The 18,703-nt window shown below is 33.8% G+C and overlaps 1 protein-coding gene across 1 annotated transcript in view; it reads right to left on the bottom strand.

The window, feature by feature from the left end:
- The window catches only part of LOC117334261, a 36,239-nt gene that overhangs the window by 3,528 nt on the left and 14,008 nt on the right, over positions 1–18,703 (bottom strand). The window contains exons 8-22 of the mRNA XM_033893768.1: positions 18,080–18,169; positions 17,345–17,467; positions 16,622–16,744; positions 12,425–12,499; positions 12,076–12,203; positions 11,700–11,786; positions 10,701–10,790; positions 7,459–7,587; positions 7,041–7,239; positions 6,055–6,198; positions 5,871–5,956; positions 5,372–5,442; positions 3,111–3,565; positions 1,177–1,455; positions 532–676 (exon numbers count right to left, since the gene is read on the bottom strand). Of these exons, the coding sequence (XP_033749659.1) occupies positions 532–676; positions 1,177–1,455; positions 3,111–3,565; positions 5,372–5,442; positions 5,871–5,956; positions 6,055–6,198; positions 7,041–7,239; positions 7,459–7,587; positions 10,701–10,790; positions 11,700–11,786; positions 12,076–12,203; positions 12,425–12,499; positions 16,622–16,744; positions 17,345–17,467; positions 18,080–18,169 (2,224 nt within the window). The remainder of the gene's footprint in view (positions 1–531; positions 677–1,176; positions 1,456–3,110; positions 3,566–5,371; positions 5,443–5,870; positions 5,957–6,054; positions 6,199–7,040; positions 7,240–7,458; positions 7,588–10,700; positions 10,791–11,699; positions 11,787–12,075; positions 12,204–12,424; positions 12,500–16,621; positions 16,745–17,344; positions 17,468–18,079; positions 18,170–18,703) is intronic.

Here is an 18,703-nt window from a genome sequence, read left to right as displayed (position 1 = left end):
TAATCAATACATCATCAGCTACAATACAGGAATTCTAACGACCCCTGACCCCCGACCCCTGACCCCCGAGACAGGTGACAAATATCAGGATTCTCACAAAAACATCATACCTAAGACTGCAATAACATTCATTGGTCAGATATGATTTCACTACACATGTAAAACCATTTGACTGCAAATTAAAGGTATAGAAAATATTTTTGTGGTCTCCACTCAAATCATTAAGGATGATTGATACAAAACATTTACAGCCAGTCAAACATTGATGCACAAAATGTACTGAATGTTTTTATCAGCTTTTTAACAGGATTTTAAATTCATCAGAGTTACATAACTAGTGTTGTGTTAGTAATACAGAGTGGGATGAAGTCATGTCTTAAGTATACAATATACTTATTAAGTACCCCACTGATGAAGTCATGTCTTAAGTATACAATATACTTATTAAGTACCCCATTGAAAACGATCAAGCTTGTTCTCAGTTTTTGTTCTTGCGGTCAATGACAGCCATGATTAAAATCGTGTACGTACTTGCCACCGTTAATCACAGTCATGCCTCTCTTTGACTTGAAGGTCTTTTCTATCTTGTCGCTATTCTCCTCAGAGTAGTAGGTCCAGCCTCCGTACTCATCTTTGTACTGCCAGGAAACCTTGCCTTCTGTTTCAGCGGCAGCATCTATATCAGATTTTTTTTTTTTAGATAATGTAACTACAATTATGGTATTTTAAACTGTCAAAGCAAGCATTACATACTTCATAGAGAACTATGATGATTCAGAATACTCAATACTGCCATATAAATGGGGCTTCATTCAATTTCTGACCTTATATTTACGAAGTATAATTTCAAATTTTGGAATATACCGGTAGGAAACAAATCATTACACACATAATTATTTAATAAGATAAACAAATTTATCATCCAGTATTTAAGGACGGCCATTGTTTATTAGGATCTGGGTTCAGCTATTTAAGAACGGACATTGTTTATGGATTACTATTAATAAGGTAATGTAATATCATACATGTACTGGCATTGCATGAAGCATTTCTCTCATAAGGCTTCCTGAAGACAGGTATCTAATACAAACTACAATAAATATAACCTTCGACAGTTTAACTATGACATAACAATAGCCCACTTTACAAAGATAGATACACCAAACAATAGCTCACCTGTAGGTCCTTCTGTTGATGATGATGCAGCATCTGTACCAGTATTTCTATCCTGAGATCCTCCCTTTGATTGGGTTGGAGCGGTTTTCGTCCCTGGGTGGGACAGGTTTTTCCGGTCATCACCATGAGGTAGGTTTGGTAATCCTCCTGAATTACTGTTATGACTTTGGTTTATTGTAACACTACCAATACGAGTTGTTGTAACACCTGTTATATTGTCTGTAACACCATCACTACGACCTGTTTTACGTGACACACCAGTAATATTGCAGTTGTTGCCTGTTGGTGAATAAAAAACATACAGCGTCAATAATGATTAGAATTATCATAATTTATAAAAAATCAATTAAATCAAGAGATTAAAAAAGAGATTGAAATATAGATTATTCTGTGTATCTAAAACACTTCCTTCTCTATTTCATAAACATGTTGCAAAGGGAGGTAACTAAACTTTATTCACTTATACGGTATCTGTTGATCCGTGCTGCAGTGTTAGTTGTGTGGCATTTTTTGTTTAGCTTCATTGACATTATCATTATTACAATATTATTGATGCTATTGTACTATTTATGTATGCAGTCCATTATACCACCAAAGGGAGAGGGATTATATATTGTTGCCCAATACCCATTGAATTTAATTCAATAAAATCTTTGTAAAATTAAAAAAGTAAAGATAGACAGTCATTCAAGATAATAATTTCAAAGTTAACAGACAATGAAAAAATTCTATTAAGAGGGATATTACAGGATAACAATACTGATCACTTAAAATACAATCTACCCTCATTTTTTAGATTGACACCATATTGTTCAAATAACCATTTGGGGTAATATGATGTGCATGGTGAAGATATCAAAATTTGAAAATTACACTTATACCTATTTGTAAGAAAACTTTTATATCCAGTGATACTAACAGAAAGGAGAATTATCACCTCAGTTAATTATACCAGTATTTTAAATGTTTCGTAATGATTGTTTAATTATAATTATGGTAATATGCATACATCCCAAATTGTTTGGAGACCAACAAGGGAAATTGATGACTACGAGAAGGGAGATTGATGATTATTTTAGGGGACTCTGGCCTAAAATATCCCCTCAGGCCTAAAATATCCCCTCTGGCCTAAAATATCCCCTCTGGCCTAAAATCAGAGAGATTTGTGTAGGACATGAATCTCAACATTTTTTATGAATAAAATTATCGCATTAAATACTTAGATCAGTTTGTGAGATTTTAGTTTGTCTGGGGAATTATATATATCTACCTGCTAGATATATATCATTCCCTGTTCTCCAATTTAGTTTGTCTGGGGAATTATATATATCTACCTGATAGATATATATCATTCCCTGTTCTCCAATTTAGTTTGTCTGGGGAATTATATATATCTACCTGCTAGATACATATCATTCCCTGTTCTCCAATTTAGTTTGTCTGGGGAATGATATATATCTACCTGCTAGATACATATCATTCCCTGTTCTCCAATTTAGTTTGTCTGGGGAATTATATATATCTACCTGCTAGATATATATCATTCCCTGTTCTCCAATTTAGTTTGTCTGGGGAATTATATATATCTACCTGCTAGATATATATCATTCCCTGTTCTCCAATTTAGTTTGTCTGGGGAATTATATATATCTACCTGCTAGATATATATCATTCCCTGTTCTCCAATTTAGTTTTCAGATACTGTATGCGATAGTGGCAGTAGTATCAGGTAGGACAAGGTTGATGAAATACTGTATTGGAAAAATCTTCTGATAGTAGTTTGATAAAGGGGAAATTTCTATATATTTATTCCTTACACATAATGTGACTAAGCTAAGATTATTTTCTAGGGAAATCATTGCTACCATTAAGTATCAACAGAATATAACAGTTACATTAAGAAAGAATACACATATCAACATCTTCAACACTACCTCCAAACGGATGGTCCGTAGAATGTATGTCTGTGTGTTCTGCTGAGGAACTTTCTGGTGACTTTTCTGAATGAGGCACATTTGTATGTAAACTTGCATTTGCTGCAATTTCTGATTGAGCCCTCTCAGAGGAAGACTGTTCACCTAAGGACATATGCTGTGTCGTCCTAGGAATATTTCCAGACTGTGATGGTTTTGATAACGACGATTCTGAAGAGGGTAGCGTTTTTATTGAGGATGTATTCCTTTCGTTAAGTCTATTCAGTTTTGAAATGTAGTCATCATTTTCCTTCTCTGGTGCATTTTTCCTCTCATGATTTTTTGTGGAACTACTTTTATCATCACTTCCTATTGTCCCCCATGTGGCACCATCTGTGGAACCAGCTGTGGCTCCACCAGTGGCACCACCTCCATAGGAGGCCTGCATCATTAGAGCTAATTGCTCTGATGGATCACTTAAATAAAAAATATTTCAGACATAAACATTAACATCATGACATGCCATAGAAAACATATTAAGTGCACATACTCCCATATACACTCCCACCTATCTCAGGAAACAAGGATGGGTACACTAATTGGACATATAAAAAGTTATACCATTACTGGGGTTTGTCTCCCCTTCAAATTAAGGCTCAGGACATTTTGTATTCGTACTAGTTCTTCTAATTATGGTTCTTCTAATAATTTCTTCTCTGGGTCCAACCTTCTCAAGAACTTAAGATATCTTGATGAAACTCACAGTAAACATGTGCTTGCATCGCCTAAACTTGATGTGTATTGCCACTGGAACTATACTTTGTCTTGAGTTAATCTAGCTACATGCAAAACCACCCGCCACACGCAGGCCAATAAACCCACCTTTTTATTGATAATCAGAATTGAAATACTGTTGTCACTGCAAAGTCAGACTAGTTATGTTAAAATTGCATGAGCTTATATTTCACTTTCTATTAATACACACAAATTATGGAAACATCATGTAAGTATATTGATGCATTATCACTTAATAATTCATATTTGTATGTCATTTTCTAATTATCTATCATTTTATTCTTAGTAGATTTGGTAATTACTTGTTGCTTGAGCCATCTCAAGAAATGAAAACTGTGGTTTGTTGAATCAATTAGAATCAGAACTAACAGTTCAAACTTGTTTTCTTATAAAGAAAAATATAATGAAAATTTAACGACACATAACAATAATCTGAATTAGATATTCATATTTTGTAAAAAGTTTCATAGATAGGAATACAGTACTAAGTAGGAATACAGTACTAAGTAGGAATACAGTACTAAGTAGGAATACAGTACTAAGTAGGAATACAGTACTAAGTAGGAATACAGTACTAAGTAGGAATACAGTACTAAGTAGGAATACAGTACTAAGTAGGAATACAGTACTAAGGGAAGAAATTTGTCCACTACAAAAGTCATAATTCCATTATAACATACCAAATAGCTTGATACATTCATGGAAATGCAAGTTTTTGTCATGTCATGTAACTGTCACATGATGTGAATCACACAGCAAAATGTTACTGAGGTTTACGAGAGGAAGGTAACAAAATTAATGCTTTGATCAGAATTCAACAAATCATGATAAATGGTGTACAATTATAATTCAAATTCTATATTAATTTATTTATAATTGAATATTACCTTACAATTTATTTCGGACTGCATTTCAACATTTTTCTGACAGAAATTTAAAATGAAATTAGAAATATACTGCGACATCATGGTGATTTTGCGACAAAATACAAATGTATCAATATGATATTATATATCAAAATAGGTGGAACAATAAATAAATTACATATTTTTTATTATAATACATTGTTATTTCAATTAATTTGTATAAGGTTGTTTCTGTGTTTTTGATCTCTTTCAACACTTAATAGTCATAGGTCTTACAAAATGCAATCGTAATGGGCCCCAACTTCCGGTTGAAAGGTTATATAATTGATTGCTTGGTTATTATGATATCCCAGTTATTTATAATGTTTTTCTCCTAAAAGTAGAATATTATAATAAGAGGGATCTACTGTACTACCATGTACTCGTAGGATTTTTTAATTAGTTTCTCTGACTTAAGGCTTTTTTGAAAATAGGGCAAACAATGTATATTAACATATAATAAATATTTGCTGAAATTTTCGTGGATTTCAGATTTAGATATACCCAGTTGTTACTAATTACAAGTAAAGAATTTTACAATATAGACAATTTGGTTGTTCGATTTAGATACAGTATACATACCATATAGTGACTTCAAACTTGCCATTACGGCCATAATCGTGGTCAAGTATCTCCTTATTTGGCCAGCGCACCTGGTCAAATTAAATTGGTTAAACAATTAAAACAATACAAATCCTGTTGTCAAATAAGAATTCTATAATCATATATAGTAATGGTATCAGTTTGAATTTTTCTAAAATCACAAACGAACCTGAGATTGAAACTCAGGCCCAGGAATATACACTTTTATTTACTCCTCTTGTGATAAATTCTTAAAAATTGCACAAAGTGTAACTACATGAATTAAAATTTTAACAAAAGAAATTATTGAAGTTTTTTATTAATAGCCCCAATATGTTATTAATTTAATTCAAGTCATTATATCGAAACTGAAAATAGTAGAATAAGTTAAGGTGCTATTACCATGGTAATGAGAATCAATTTAATACATCAAACAAGTTTTTCACCGACTGTACAATAAAACCAGTGTCTACTACGATTCACTACCAGCAATATTTACCAGTAATGTCTTGTTTGGGTACACATGTAATACACTTCCCATATTGCCTTCTCCGCCATCTTTGTTTCCATTATTCCAGTCAGGTCCTACAAAAGTTTACCACAGATATCACAACCTGTGTATTAACTGGGGGTATTAAGAATTAATAATTTATGTTATAATGAGACACAATTAAAATACAAACCTCTTTTGACCATACATCCTATTTGGATAGTTTCTCCAGGTTTGAGAATACGAGGTTCATCAACTGGAATGACATCATATTTTCCACCTCTACCAAAACAGTACTGGTTCCTGTGTCCATTGTCCCAAATTACCCACAGCCATTCTGGAGGTCATAAGGTTAAAGGTCATATATAAATATATAAATATATACCACAGTATTGACTTCCCCATAGCAGATCACTAGTGGGGTAATCAAAATAATATTTTGTTAACATATTTCTCATTTTTTTGTTCTCTTTAAACATTCAATAATTAAATGTAACATCAAAAAATCTACAGGTAATACATCCTATTAACAGCCAGGGTCATTTAAGGACGTGCCAGGTTTTAGAGGTGGAGGAAAGCCGAAGTACCCGGACAAAAACCAACGGCCTACGGTCAGTACCTGGCAACTGCCCCACATAGGTTTCGAACTTGCAACCCAGAGGTGGAGGGCTAGTGATAAAGTGTCGGGACACCTTAACCACTCTGCCACCACAGCCCTTAAGGTTATACAAACCCTAGTAGAATAATTCAGTAATTAATAGTAACATCACAGTATCTACAGGTAATTATATAATATAAACCCTAATAGAGTTATTCAGTTATTAATAGTAACATCAAATTATCTACAGGTAATTATATAATATAAACCCTAATAGAGTTATTCAGTTATTAATAGTTACATCACAGTATCTACAGGTAATTATATAATATAAACCCTAATAGAGTTATTCAGTTATTAATAGTAACATCACAGTATCTACAGGTAATTATATAATATAAACCCTAATAGAGTTATTCAGTTATTAATAGTAACATCACAGTATCTACAGGTAATTATATAATATAAACCCTAATAGAGTTATTCAGTTATTAATAGTAACATCACAGTATCTACAGGTAATTATATAATATAAACCCTAATAGAGTTATTCAGTTATTAATAGTAACATCAAAGCTTACCATCAGACTTATGGCTCACAACTGTCCCAGCCATATTTGAGTCCTGGTTGTCCCAGGACCAGTCTGGGCCTCGTCTGACCCTTGACCCTAGGGGCAGCATGTCATGTTCCAACTCCCTGTGACCTTCGTCATTATCAGAGTCACTGTCAGCTGTCTTATCAAGGTCATCAACCTTACTCACTATCTCCAAAATGTCCTCCTAATATCAATTAAACCAACATCGAATAGTCATTTCAAAATCAAACCAACCTCGGATCGTCATTTCAATTTACAAAATGTCCATTCATTAACTTAGATACAAAATTATATTACATCAAAGGTGTAGCTAGAGTATCACACATTCTTAGTAAAAACAACCATATCCTATTTTGTGACAAAAAAAAAATAAATAAATAAAATGGTTGCTCTAGTTACCCACCTCATCATCTTTTGTGACAAATGGGTCATTGCTAGCGACACTTGTTAGAATGAGTCTATTAGCATGGTCGTCTTTCAGATTGCCCCCTGTTGCCTCTTTGATGACACGCAACAACTTAACAGCAAAAGCCTGTATATAAATATGAAATAGTTTGTACACTTAAGTGTCATATATTAAAGATATCACACCACCAACAACATAACAATATTACACATTTAATTTGCTCATTTGTCAAAACATGCATGAAATGGCATTCAGGGTGTAGATAACCAATTTAATTAAATACCAGTGACCTAAATCTATAATATTTATATGACAAAAAAGGTGGTGATAGTGTAACGTATGTAACTTTCGGAGGACGTTAATAGTGTAAAGTAGGTAACTGTTGGAGGGCGGTAATAGTGTAAAGTATGTAACTATTGGAGAGTGGTAATAGTGTAAAGTATGTAACTATTGGAGAGTGGTAATAGTGTAAAGTATGTAACTATTGGAGGGTGGTAATAGTGTAACGTATTAACTTTCGAGACTCTAATAGTGGATAAAGTCGGTACGTTGAGAAGGGTGGTAATAGTGTAAGTAGGTAACATGTTGGAGAGGTGGTAATAGTGTAAGTATTAACTGTTGAGGGTGGTATATGTGTAAAGTAGTAATGTTGGAGTTGGTATAAGTTAAGTGTAACTGTTGGAGGTGTAGAGTGTACAGTATGTACCTTTTGGAGGGTGGTAATAGTGTAACATAATGTACTTGGAGGGGGGATAGTGTAAAGTGGTAACTGTTGGAGGGTGGTAATATTTAATTGAAAAAGTTTAACTTTTGGAGGGGGGGAATTAAAAACAGCTTTTAATAAATTTTAAAATGTAATTTGGGGGGGTTTATTAAATATGTAACAAGGGGGGAAAAGTTATATGTAAAATTGGGGGGTTAATTGAAAGTGGGTAACTTTGGGGGTGTAATGGTAAATTGGGAATTTGGGGGGGGTTAAAGTGTAAGTATAAACTTTGGGGGGGTAAAGAAAAATAGGTAATTTGAGGGGGGGAAAGTGTAAAAATGAAACTTGGGAGGGTTTAATATGTAAATAGTAACTTTGGGGGAGGGGGTAAAGTGTAAAGTAGAAAATTTTTTGAGGGTGGTAATTTAAAGATTACTTTGGGGGGTTGGAAAATAGTGAAAGTAGTAACTTTGGAGGGGGGAAATTAAGGACTTTGGAGGTGGTTGTGTAAAGTAGAAATTTGGGGGGTTTAAATGGAAAATTGTAACTTTGAGGTGGAAATATTTGTAAGTAGTAACTTTGGAGGGTGGTAATAGTGTAAAGTATGTAACTGTTGGAGGGTGGTAATAGTGTAAAGTATGTAACTATTGGAGGGTGGTAATAGTGTAAAGTAGGTAACTGTTGGAGGGTGGTAATAGTGTAAAGTATGTAACTGTTGGAGGGTGGTAATAGTGTAAAGTATGTAACTGTTGGAGGGTGGTAATAGTGTAAAGTAGGTAACTGTTGGAGGGTGGTAATAGTGTAAAGTATGTAACTGTTGGAGGGTGGTAATAGTGTAAAGTATGTAACTGTTGGAGGGTGGTAATAGTGTAAAGTAGGTAACTGTTGGAGGGTGGTAATAGTGTAAAGTAGGTAACTGTTGGAGGGTGGTAATAGTGTAAAGTATGTAACTGTTGGAGGGTGGTAATAGTGTAAAGTATGTAACTGTTGGAGGATGGTAATAGTGTAAAGTATGTAACTGTTGGAGGTGGTAATAGTGTAAAGTATGTAACTGTTGGAGGGTGGTAATAGTGTAAAGTATGTAACTTTTGGAGGGTGGTAATAGTGTAAAGTATGTAACTGTTGGAGGGTGGTAATATGTAAGTATTTAACTTTGGGAAAGGTGGTATATTGTAAAGTAAAACTTTGGGAGGGGGTAATGTGAAAGTAGTACTTTGGGATGTTAATTGTAAAAAATTTGTAACTGTTGGGGGGTGGTTTTTAAATAGTTAATTTTTTTTTAACTTTGGGGAGAATTTTAAATTTTTTTCTTTTTTAATTTTTTTGGGGTTGGAATAGTGAAAAAGTATGAATTTTTGGGGGGTGGAAATATGTAAAGTAGAATTTGGGAGGGGTAATAGTGAAAAGTGAAAACTGTTGGAGGTGGTAATTTTGTAAAAGTATAACTGTTGGAGGGTGGAATAGTGAAAATTTACCTTGTGGTTATTTTAAAGGGTTTTTTTTTAACTTTGGGATTAAAAATTTTTTAAATTGACTTTGCGGGGGTTTTTTTTTTTCTTTTTGGGGGTTTTAAATTTTTATTTTTCTTGGAGGGAATTAAAAAATATTTTTTAGGGTGGTTGGGGTTTTGTAAATTTGGGTAACTGTTGAGGGTGGTAATAGTGTAAAGTATGTAACTGTTAGAGGGTGGTAATAGTGTAAAGTATGTAACTGTTAGAGGGTGGTAATAGTGTAAAGTAGGTAGCTGTTGGAGGGTGGTAATAGTGTAAAGTAGGTTACTGTGTGAGGGTGGTAATAGTGTAAAGTAGGTAGCTGTTGGAGGGTGGTAATAGTGTAAAGTATGTAACTGTTGGAGGATGGTAATAGTGTAAAGTATGTAACTTTGTGAGGGTGGTAATAGTGTAAAGTATGTAACTGTTAGAGGGTGGTAATAGTGTAAAGTATGTAACTTTGTGAGGGTGGTAATAGTGTAAAGTATGTAACTGTTAGAGGGTGGTAATAGTGTAAAGTATGTAACTTTCGGAGGACGGTAATAGTGTAAAGTATGTAACTGTTACAGGGTGGTAATAGTGTAAAGTATGTAACTTTGTGAGGGTGGTAATAGTGTAAAGTATGTAACTTTGTGAGGGTGGTATTCTTATCTGTTTGTTGGAGATTGATGTAGCACTTTTTTTTCAGATGTCAATCAATAATCAAACACAAAAAAATGTATAAGTACTAGTTATAGGTATCAAGTTAATAAGGAAAAGTAAGAAAATTTTATAATTATTCATGTAATAAAGCAATAGTTATACAATCATGTAGGTATCAATTTATTAAGGAAAAGTAAGAAAATTATATAATTATCAATGTAATAAAGCAATAGTTATACATGTAGGTATCAATTTATTAAGGAAAAGTAAGAAAATTATATAATTATCCATGTAATAAAGCAATAGTTATACATGTAGGTATCAATTTATTAAGGAAAAGTAAGAAAATTATATAATTATCCATGTAATAAAGCAATAGTTATAAGACTGCTAACACTTACGAAGTTTTTACTGTGTCTGATAGCCCTATCAAGATGTTCCATGGGATACCTCTTCCCTCCAGTCATTTCTGCTATCTGTTCCATATATCTCTGTAATGTATATACATAAATAATATATCTGTGTGATTGGTCAATTGGTCACTTGATCAGCACATAGACAGATCCAGGATATAGGTTGGGGGTGTATTTTTTTTTTTCTGGAATGAACTTTTGTGTATAGGGTGTACCTGATGAAACTTTTTTTTTTTGAGGGGGGGGGGGGGGGGGGGCATCCTCCCTGGATCCATCTGCCCCCAACCCCATCCCCCCTGGATCCATATATCTGTGGAACATTTACGCACACATATATGAAATATACACAGCATATAGAAGGCAGTCAAAGATTCCTATTAAATCTGACTTTGTTAGAATTCTTACGTTATTTATAATAGTCTTCTGGATGATCCACTTAAATACAGTATCAAATATATGACATATTTATTTTATAAAATTCAGATGTAACATCAACCAGTTTGAGATTCTCTGTATCCTACACTCAACTAAATTCTTAAGACCAGAAAATATCAAATGAAATTTGAATGGTATTATTACTGCTATGCACTGTACAAACTACATGTTACATGATAGTATTACAACTGTACAAAAACTTAAGGTGATCATTTATTCATAATTTGTTATTGGAATTGAAAAATGATGATTATCAATCTTTATTAGCTTGTTGAACAGCGAATGCATTCTTTTGGCAGTTAGAATAAAAAGAGAGATTTGAAATTTGAATTGGATCATTGACCTTGACCGTGACCTTTTGTGATGTAATTCCTTTGTTGTTCTCAACCTACTGTCTGCACATTCTATTAAAAATATTTCAACTTCATACTTAATCCATACCAAATCTACAAATTACAATATGATAACAACAATTGAACCCCCTCCAAAGTTTGACTGAACTTTTTGTCAAGTGTCTAAAAAGTCAACTGATTCTTTCAACATATAACTCACCGGGTAAAAATCTCCGACTGGTACATAGGAAACAGTCAGCTTCCTTTTCTTTATGTCTTCAACCACACCCGTCATGTTACTCATTACCTGTTAATGAGAAAAGTTTAACTCGGATTAATGAAAGCTGGTTGGCTGTATAAATGGAATTCCTGCATTCTAACACGATTTATTTTTCACCCAGTTTTCTGAAATTTCCATCAGAAAAATCTTCACAATCATGCAATGGTAATATATCAAAATGGCATAAAGGAAAACAACAATGATCTTGTAAAAATAGAAATTTTAATCAAGTACGGATAGATTAAACTTTGACTGCAAGCAAGATGACTCTAACATGATTGTATTCTAATTATTTTTATGAACTTTGACCTTTTACCTCATAAGAGAAATCTCCATCAATTGGTATGTCTTCCCCAAGGAGTCTTGACTCAAGTGTAGCACGGCCATCAGTGAAGATGATGATTCTGGGGCGCTGAATATACCCACCAGTGGTTAATTGACGGCCTATAATATTAAAGACAAAACACATTTTAAGTGGCAACTCCTGGCAAGATATCCAAATGGCATGTATAGCACAGAATTCAAGACAAGAGGTCCATTGACATGGCTTGAATTGTAAAACATGAGATTTTGAAGACAAGAGGCCTTACGATTTTAGAAATTAACAATTTGAGAAAAGATTCCCTGATGGTTAAGACTGGTATATAAAGAGCATGGCTACGTACCGTGTCCTATTGAGGCAGCTGTAGACAGGAGGAGGGCCGCAGTTAGGGGACTTGTGCCCCCTGTAGTTAAGTTTCCTGAGAGAAGAAGCAGAGTTACAATATGTAGAGACATATATTATACAATATACCAACAAGAACATCAACATACAGAAATATATTGAAACCTAGTATCACTTCATTATTGCCAAATATCCATGAACGGTACAAATCAAACTTGATAATAGCATTAAATGTAAGCCATAAATAAGGGAAAAATTTGGGACTGAACGAAACATTTGACTAATCCGATGTATTCGATACAAGCGTGTTTGACACAAGTGAAATTTACTGTATATGTGTACCACATGGTAGAATCATTGTTTTCCTCCTCAGTCCAAATCAAAGTGACATACTCAGTACAAATTCAATTTGTTAACCAAAAAGAGAATATGAAAATTCTACCTACTAACGGTATAAAAAGTGAAAATACTTTGAAACTCTTAGACTAATTCTATAGAGGTTTTCTATGGATTATCCTTTGTAGAAATAACAATATACTTACTGACAGTTTCCCTGAGAACTAACAATTTGACATACTTACTGACAGTTTCCCTGAGAACTAACAATTTGACATACTTACTGACAGTTTCCCTGAAAACTAACTATTTGACATACTTACTGACAGTTTCCCTGAGAACTAACAATTTGACATACTTACTGACAGATTTCCAGAGAACTAACTATTTGACATACTTACTAACAGATTCCATGAGAACTAAGGATTTGACATACTTACTGACAGATTCCCTGAGAACTAACTATTTGACATACTTACTGACAGTTTCCCAGAGAACTAACAATTTGACATACTTACTGACAGATTCCCTGAGAACTAACGATTTGACATACTTACTGACAGATTCCCTGAGAACTAACGATTTGACATACTTACTGACAGTTTCCCTGAGAACTAACAGTTTGGCATACTTACTGACAGTTTCCCTGAGAACTAACGATTTGACATACTTACTGACAGTTTCCCTGAGAACTAACTATTTGACATACTTACTGACAGATTCCCAGAGAACTAACAGTTTGACATACTTACTGACAGTTTCCCTGAGAACTAACAATTTGACATACTTACTGACAGTTTCCCTGAGAACTAACAATTTGACATACTTACTGACAGATTCCCTGAGAACTAACTATTTGACATACTTACTGACAGTTTCCCCGAGAACTAACAGTTTGACATACTTACTGACAGATTCCCTGAGAACTAACAATTTGACATACTTACTGACAGATTCCCACAGAACTAACTATTTGACATACTTACTGACAGTTTCCCTGAGAACTAACTATTGACATACTTACTGACAGTTTCCCTGAGAACTAACAGTTTGACATACTTACTGACAGTTTCCCTGAGAACTAACAGTTTGACATACTTACTGACATATTCCCGGAGAACTTACAATTTGACATACTTACTGACAGATTCCTGGAAAATTAACAATTTGGCATACTTAATGACAGTTTCCCTGAGAACTAACAATTTGACATACTTACTGACGGTTTCCCTGAGAACTAACAATTTGGCATACTTACTGACAGATTCACTGAGAACTAACTATTTGACATACTTACTGACAGATTCCCTGAGAACTAACAATTTGACATACTTACTGACAGATTCCCACAGAACTAACTATTTGACATACTTACTGACAGTTTCCCTGAGAACTAACAGTTTGACATACTTACTGACAGTTTCCCTGAGTACTAACAGTTTGACATACTTACTGACAGTTTCCCTGAGAACTAACAGTTTGACATACTTACTGACAGATTCCCTGAGAACTAACAGTTTGACATACTTACTGACAGATTCCCTGAGAACTAACAATTTGACATACTTACTGACAGTTTCCCTGAGAACTAACAATTTGACATACTTACTGACAGTTTCCCTGAGAACTAACAATTTGACATACTTACTGACAGATTCCCTGAGAACTAACAATTTGACATACTTACTGACAGTTTCCCTGAGAACTAACAGTTTGACATACTTACTGACAGATTCCCAGAGAACTAACAATTTGTCATATTTACTGACAGTTTCCCTGAGAACTAACAATTTGACATACTTACTGACAGATTCCCTGAGAACTAACAATTTGGCATACTGACTGACAGTTTCCCTGAGAAGTTACAAAGTATTTGGCATGCTTACTGACAGTTTCCCAGAGAACTAACAATTTGGCATACTTACTGACAGATTCCCGGAAAACTAACAATTTGACATACTTACTGACAGTTTCCGGGAGAACTAACTATTTGACTTACTGACAGATTTCCAGAGAACTGACAATTTGACATACTGACAGATTCCCTGAGAACTAACAATTTGGCATTCTTACTGACAGTTTCCCTGAGAACTAACAATTTGACATACTGACAGATTTCCAGAGAACTGACAATTTGACATACTGACAGATTCCCTGAGAACTAACAATTTGGCATACTTACTGACGGTTTCCCTGAGAACTAACAAAGTATTTGGCATGCTTACTGACAGATTCCCTGAGAACTTACAATTTGACATACTGACAGATTTCCAGAGAACTGACAATTTGACATACTTACTGACGGTTTCCCTGAGAACTAACAAAGTATTTGGCATGCTTACTGACAGATTCCCTGAGAACTTACAATTTGACATACTGACAGATTTCCAGAGAACTGACAATTTGACATACTTACTGACAGTTTCCCTGAGAACTAACAATTTGACATACTTACTGACAGTTTCCCTGAGAACTTACAATTTGACATACTTACTGACAGTTTCCCTGAGAACTAACAATTTGACATACTTACTGACAGTTTCCCTGAGAACTAACAATTTGACATACTTACTGACAGTTTCCCTGAGAACTAACTATTTGACATACTTACTGACTGTTTCCCTGAGAACTAACAATTTGACATACTGACAGATTCCCTGAGAACTAACAATTTGACATACTTACTGACAGTTTCCCTGAGAACTAACAATTTGACATACTTACTGACGGTTTCCCTGAGAACTGACAATTTCACATACTTACTGACAGATTCCCTGAGAACTAACAATTTGACATACTTACTGACAGTTTCCCTGAGAACTAACAATTTGATATACTTACTGACATATTCCCGGAGAACTTACAATTTGACATACTTACTGACAGATTCCTGAGAACTAACTATTTGACATACTTACTGACAGTTTCCCTGAGAACTAACAATTTGACATACTTACTGACGGTTTCCCTGAGAACTAACAATTTGGCATACTTACTGACAGATTCCCTGAGAACTAACTATTTGACATACTTACTGACAGATTCCCTGAGAACTAACAATTTGACATACTTACTGACAGTTTCCCTGAGAACTAACAATTTGACATACTTACTGACAGTTTCCCTGAGAACTAAGAATTTGACATACTTACTGACAGATTCCCTGAGAACTAACTATTTGACATACTTACTGACAGTTTCCCTGAGAACTAACAATTTGACATATTTACTGACAGTTTCCCTGAGAACTAACAATTTGACATACTTACTGACAGTTTCCCATAGAACTTACAATTTGACATACTTACTGACAGATTCCCTGAGAACTTACAATTTGACATACTTACTGACAGATTCCCTGAGAACTAACAATTTGACATACTTACTGACAGATTCCCTGAGAACTAACTATTTGACATACTTACTGACAGTTTCTCTGAGAACTAACTATTTGACATACTTACTGACAGTTTCCCTGAGATCTAACAATTTGGCATACTTACTGACAGTTTCCCTGAGAACTAACAATTTGACATACTTACTGACAGTTTCCCTGAGAACTAACAATTTGACATACTTACTGACAGATTCCCTGAGATCTAACTATTTGGCATACTTACTGACAGATTCCCTGAGAACTAACTATTTGACATACTTACTGACAGTTTCCCCGAGATCTAACTATTTGGCATACTTACTGACAGATTCCCTGAGAACTAACAATTTGACATACTTACTGACAGTTTCCCTGAGAACTAACAATTTGGCATACAGATGTACTTACTGACAGTTTCCCTGAGAACTAACAATTTGACATACTTACTGACAGATTCCCTGAGATCTAACTATTTGGCATACTTACTGACAGATTCCCTGAGAACTGACAACTCGTTTGTAAGGTGATGAAGTACTTCGGTCTTATGACCAAATGTTACAATGGCAATATTGATCTGGAACCCCAGAGATATGCAAATGTTCTCCACTCCTGTGAAAATATCAGGAACCAGTTAATTAAACAGCAAATTGTTAATTACAGTGTAAATATTATTAAAAAGCAATATGATAAAACTAACAGATACCTCCTTACTGAATAACTTATTATCATTATTTTATTCATTAATGATTACAGACTGTAAAGTTATTTCAACATTGAATGCTTACCCTGGAAGTTATGAGAAAATTATTACATTTTTTACACCTTTCATGCCATCAGGTTATAATACTCATTAACATAATCAATATAGGGAAATAATTAAATACTCTGGGGTCTGCACATACCTACATAAATTTAATTCCTTTCAAATAATGTCTTATCTTTGTTTTCAAAGTGATTATTTCTATTATATATTAATTTAACTATATGCTGATGTTCAAAAAAAGATATTGCAGGTACCATTAAAAATAACTGGAACATGATATATAACAATATCTCAGTCATTTTGTAAACTGCTGCAAGATGGGTATAATTTGTGATAAAGCAATAGATTCTTTCGTGTATAAAATTGTTACTATCTATACACAGTTCATATATTTTCTGAAGACCAGAAAAAAAATAAAGGAAAGGTATTCCACAACTGCTACTGACCATCGATGTACTGGAGAACCCCTTGGACCATACTGAGGAAGGGTGGTCCCTCCATACTCTCGGAGATATCAAGACACAGGATGACATTTGGGCCACGCCCTGTAGGAGCAGTTGACTCGGACCCTGTAGAAAATAAAAGTAATGTAAACAGGGTGTCATATAGACATACTCCTACCCTCAGCATTAAAGGGTGTGTATGAACATCCATGATAAGGTTTAAAACTTAATTCTATTATATAGTGGCCAGCTAGCTAGGAGTTAATTTGTCGATACAAACGTAATATGGTACTACACAGTACAGTATATCATCCTTTACTGAAAAGAGGTGTAATAACGAGCTCAGAAAATCATTTGGTTATAAGCATTTATAACTTTTATCATACAAACTGTTATATATATTAATATTATAAATTATATAATCATAATTCAATTATCCTAAGTTTGTAAGATAAGGATATATAGCAATAGACAATAAACAACGAGCGATTTGCAATAACTACCCCCTCCCTTCTTCCTGGAAATAATTGGCTGGTAAAATTTTATATTAAATATAATTAAAAACTAAGTCTAATCTGACTGCATGCATGAGTACTGTGTATACCTTCACTGTCTAAACAACACCATGTTACATCATTATTTAACAAAACCTACATATTCTGACCCTGATTTAACTTATAAAATGTGTTTGACAGGTATCACTAAGTAGTCCAGTTTGTGTACAGTTAATTATATAACCTTTGACAATTTCGATGTTGGCCTCGCTTATCCAGCCGTTAAGGTCCATACTATAGGGCCTGGGGTTACCACTCAGCTCCTTGGTCATATCTATGGAAAGAAAGGTTTACATCAATTTAATCTGAAGATAAATATATATTATGTAACTGTTACTGGGATTAAAATATCTAAAACAAGCTTCAGTTATTAGTAAAAAAAATTGTAAAAATCAGACAACTAATATACTGCTTCAGGTTCTTTGTCATACATCTATAACATAATGTATCTATAACATGATGTATCTATAACATAATGTATCTATAACATAATGTATCTATAACATAATGTATCTATAACATTATGTATCTATAACATAATGTATCTATAACAGAATGTATCTATAACAGAATGTATATATAACATAATGTATCTATAACATAATGTATCTATAACATGATGTATCTATAACATTATGTATCTATAGCATAATGTATCTATAACATAATGTATCTATAACATAATGTATCTATAACATAATGTATCTATAACATAATGTATCTATAACATTATGTATCTATAACAGAATGTATCTATAACATAATGTATCTATAACATAATGTATCTATAACATTATGTATCTATAAC

Source organism: Pecten maximus, chromosome 9 (genome assembly GCF_902652985.1).
Source record: "Pecten maximus chromosome 9, xPecMax1.1, whole genome shotgun sequence".
Lineage (NCBI taxonomy): Eukaryota > Metazoa > Mollusca > Bivalvia > Pectinida > Pectinidae > Pecten > Pecten maximus.
This window is presented reverse-complemented; position numbering and strand designations above follow the sequence as displayed.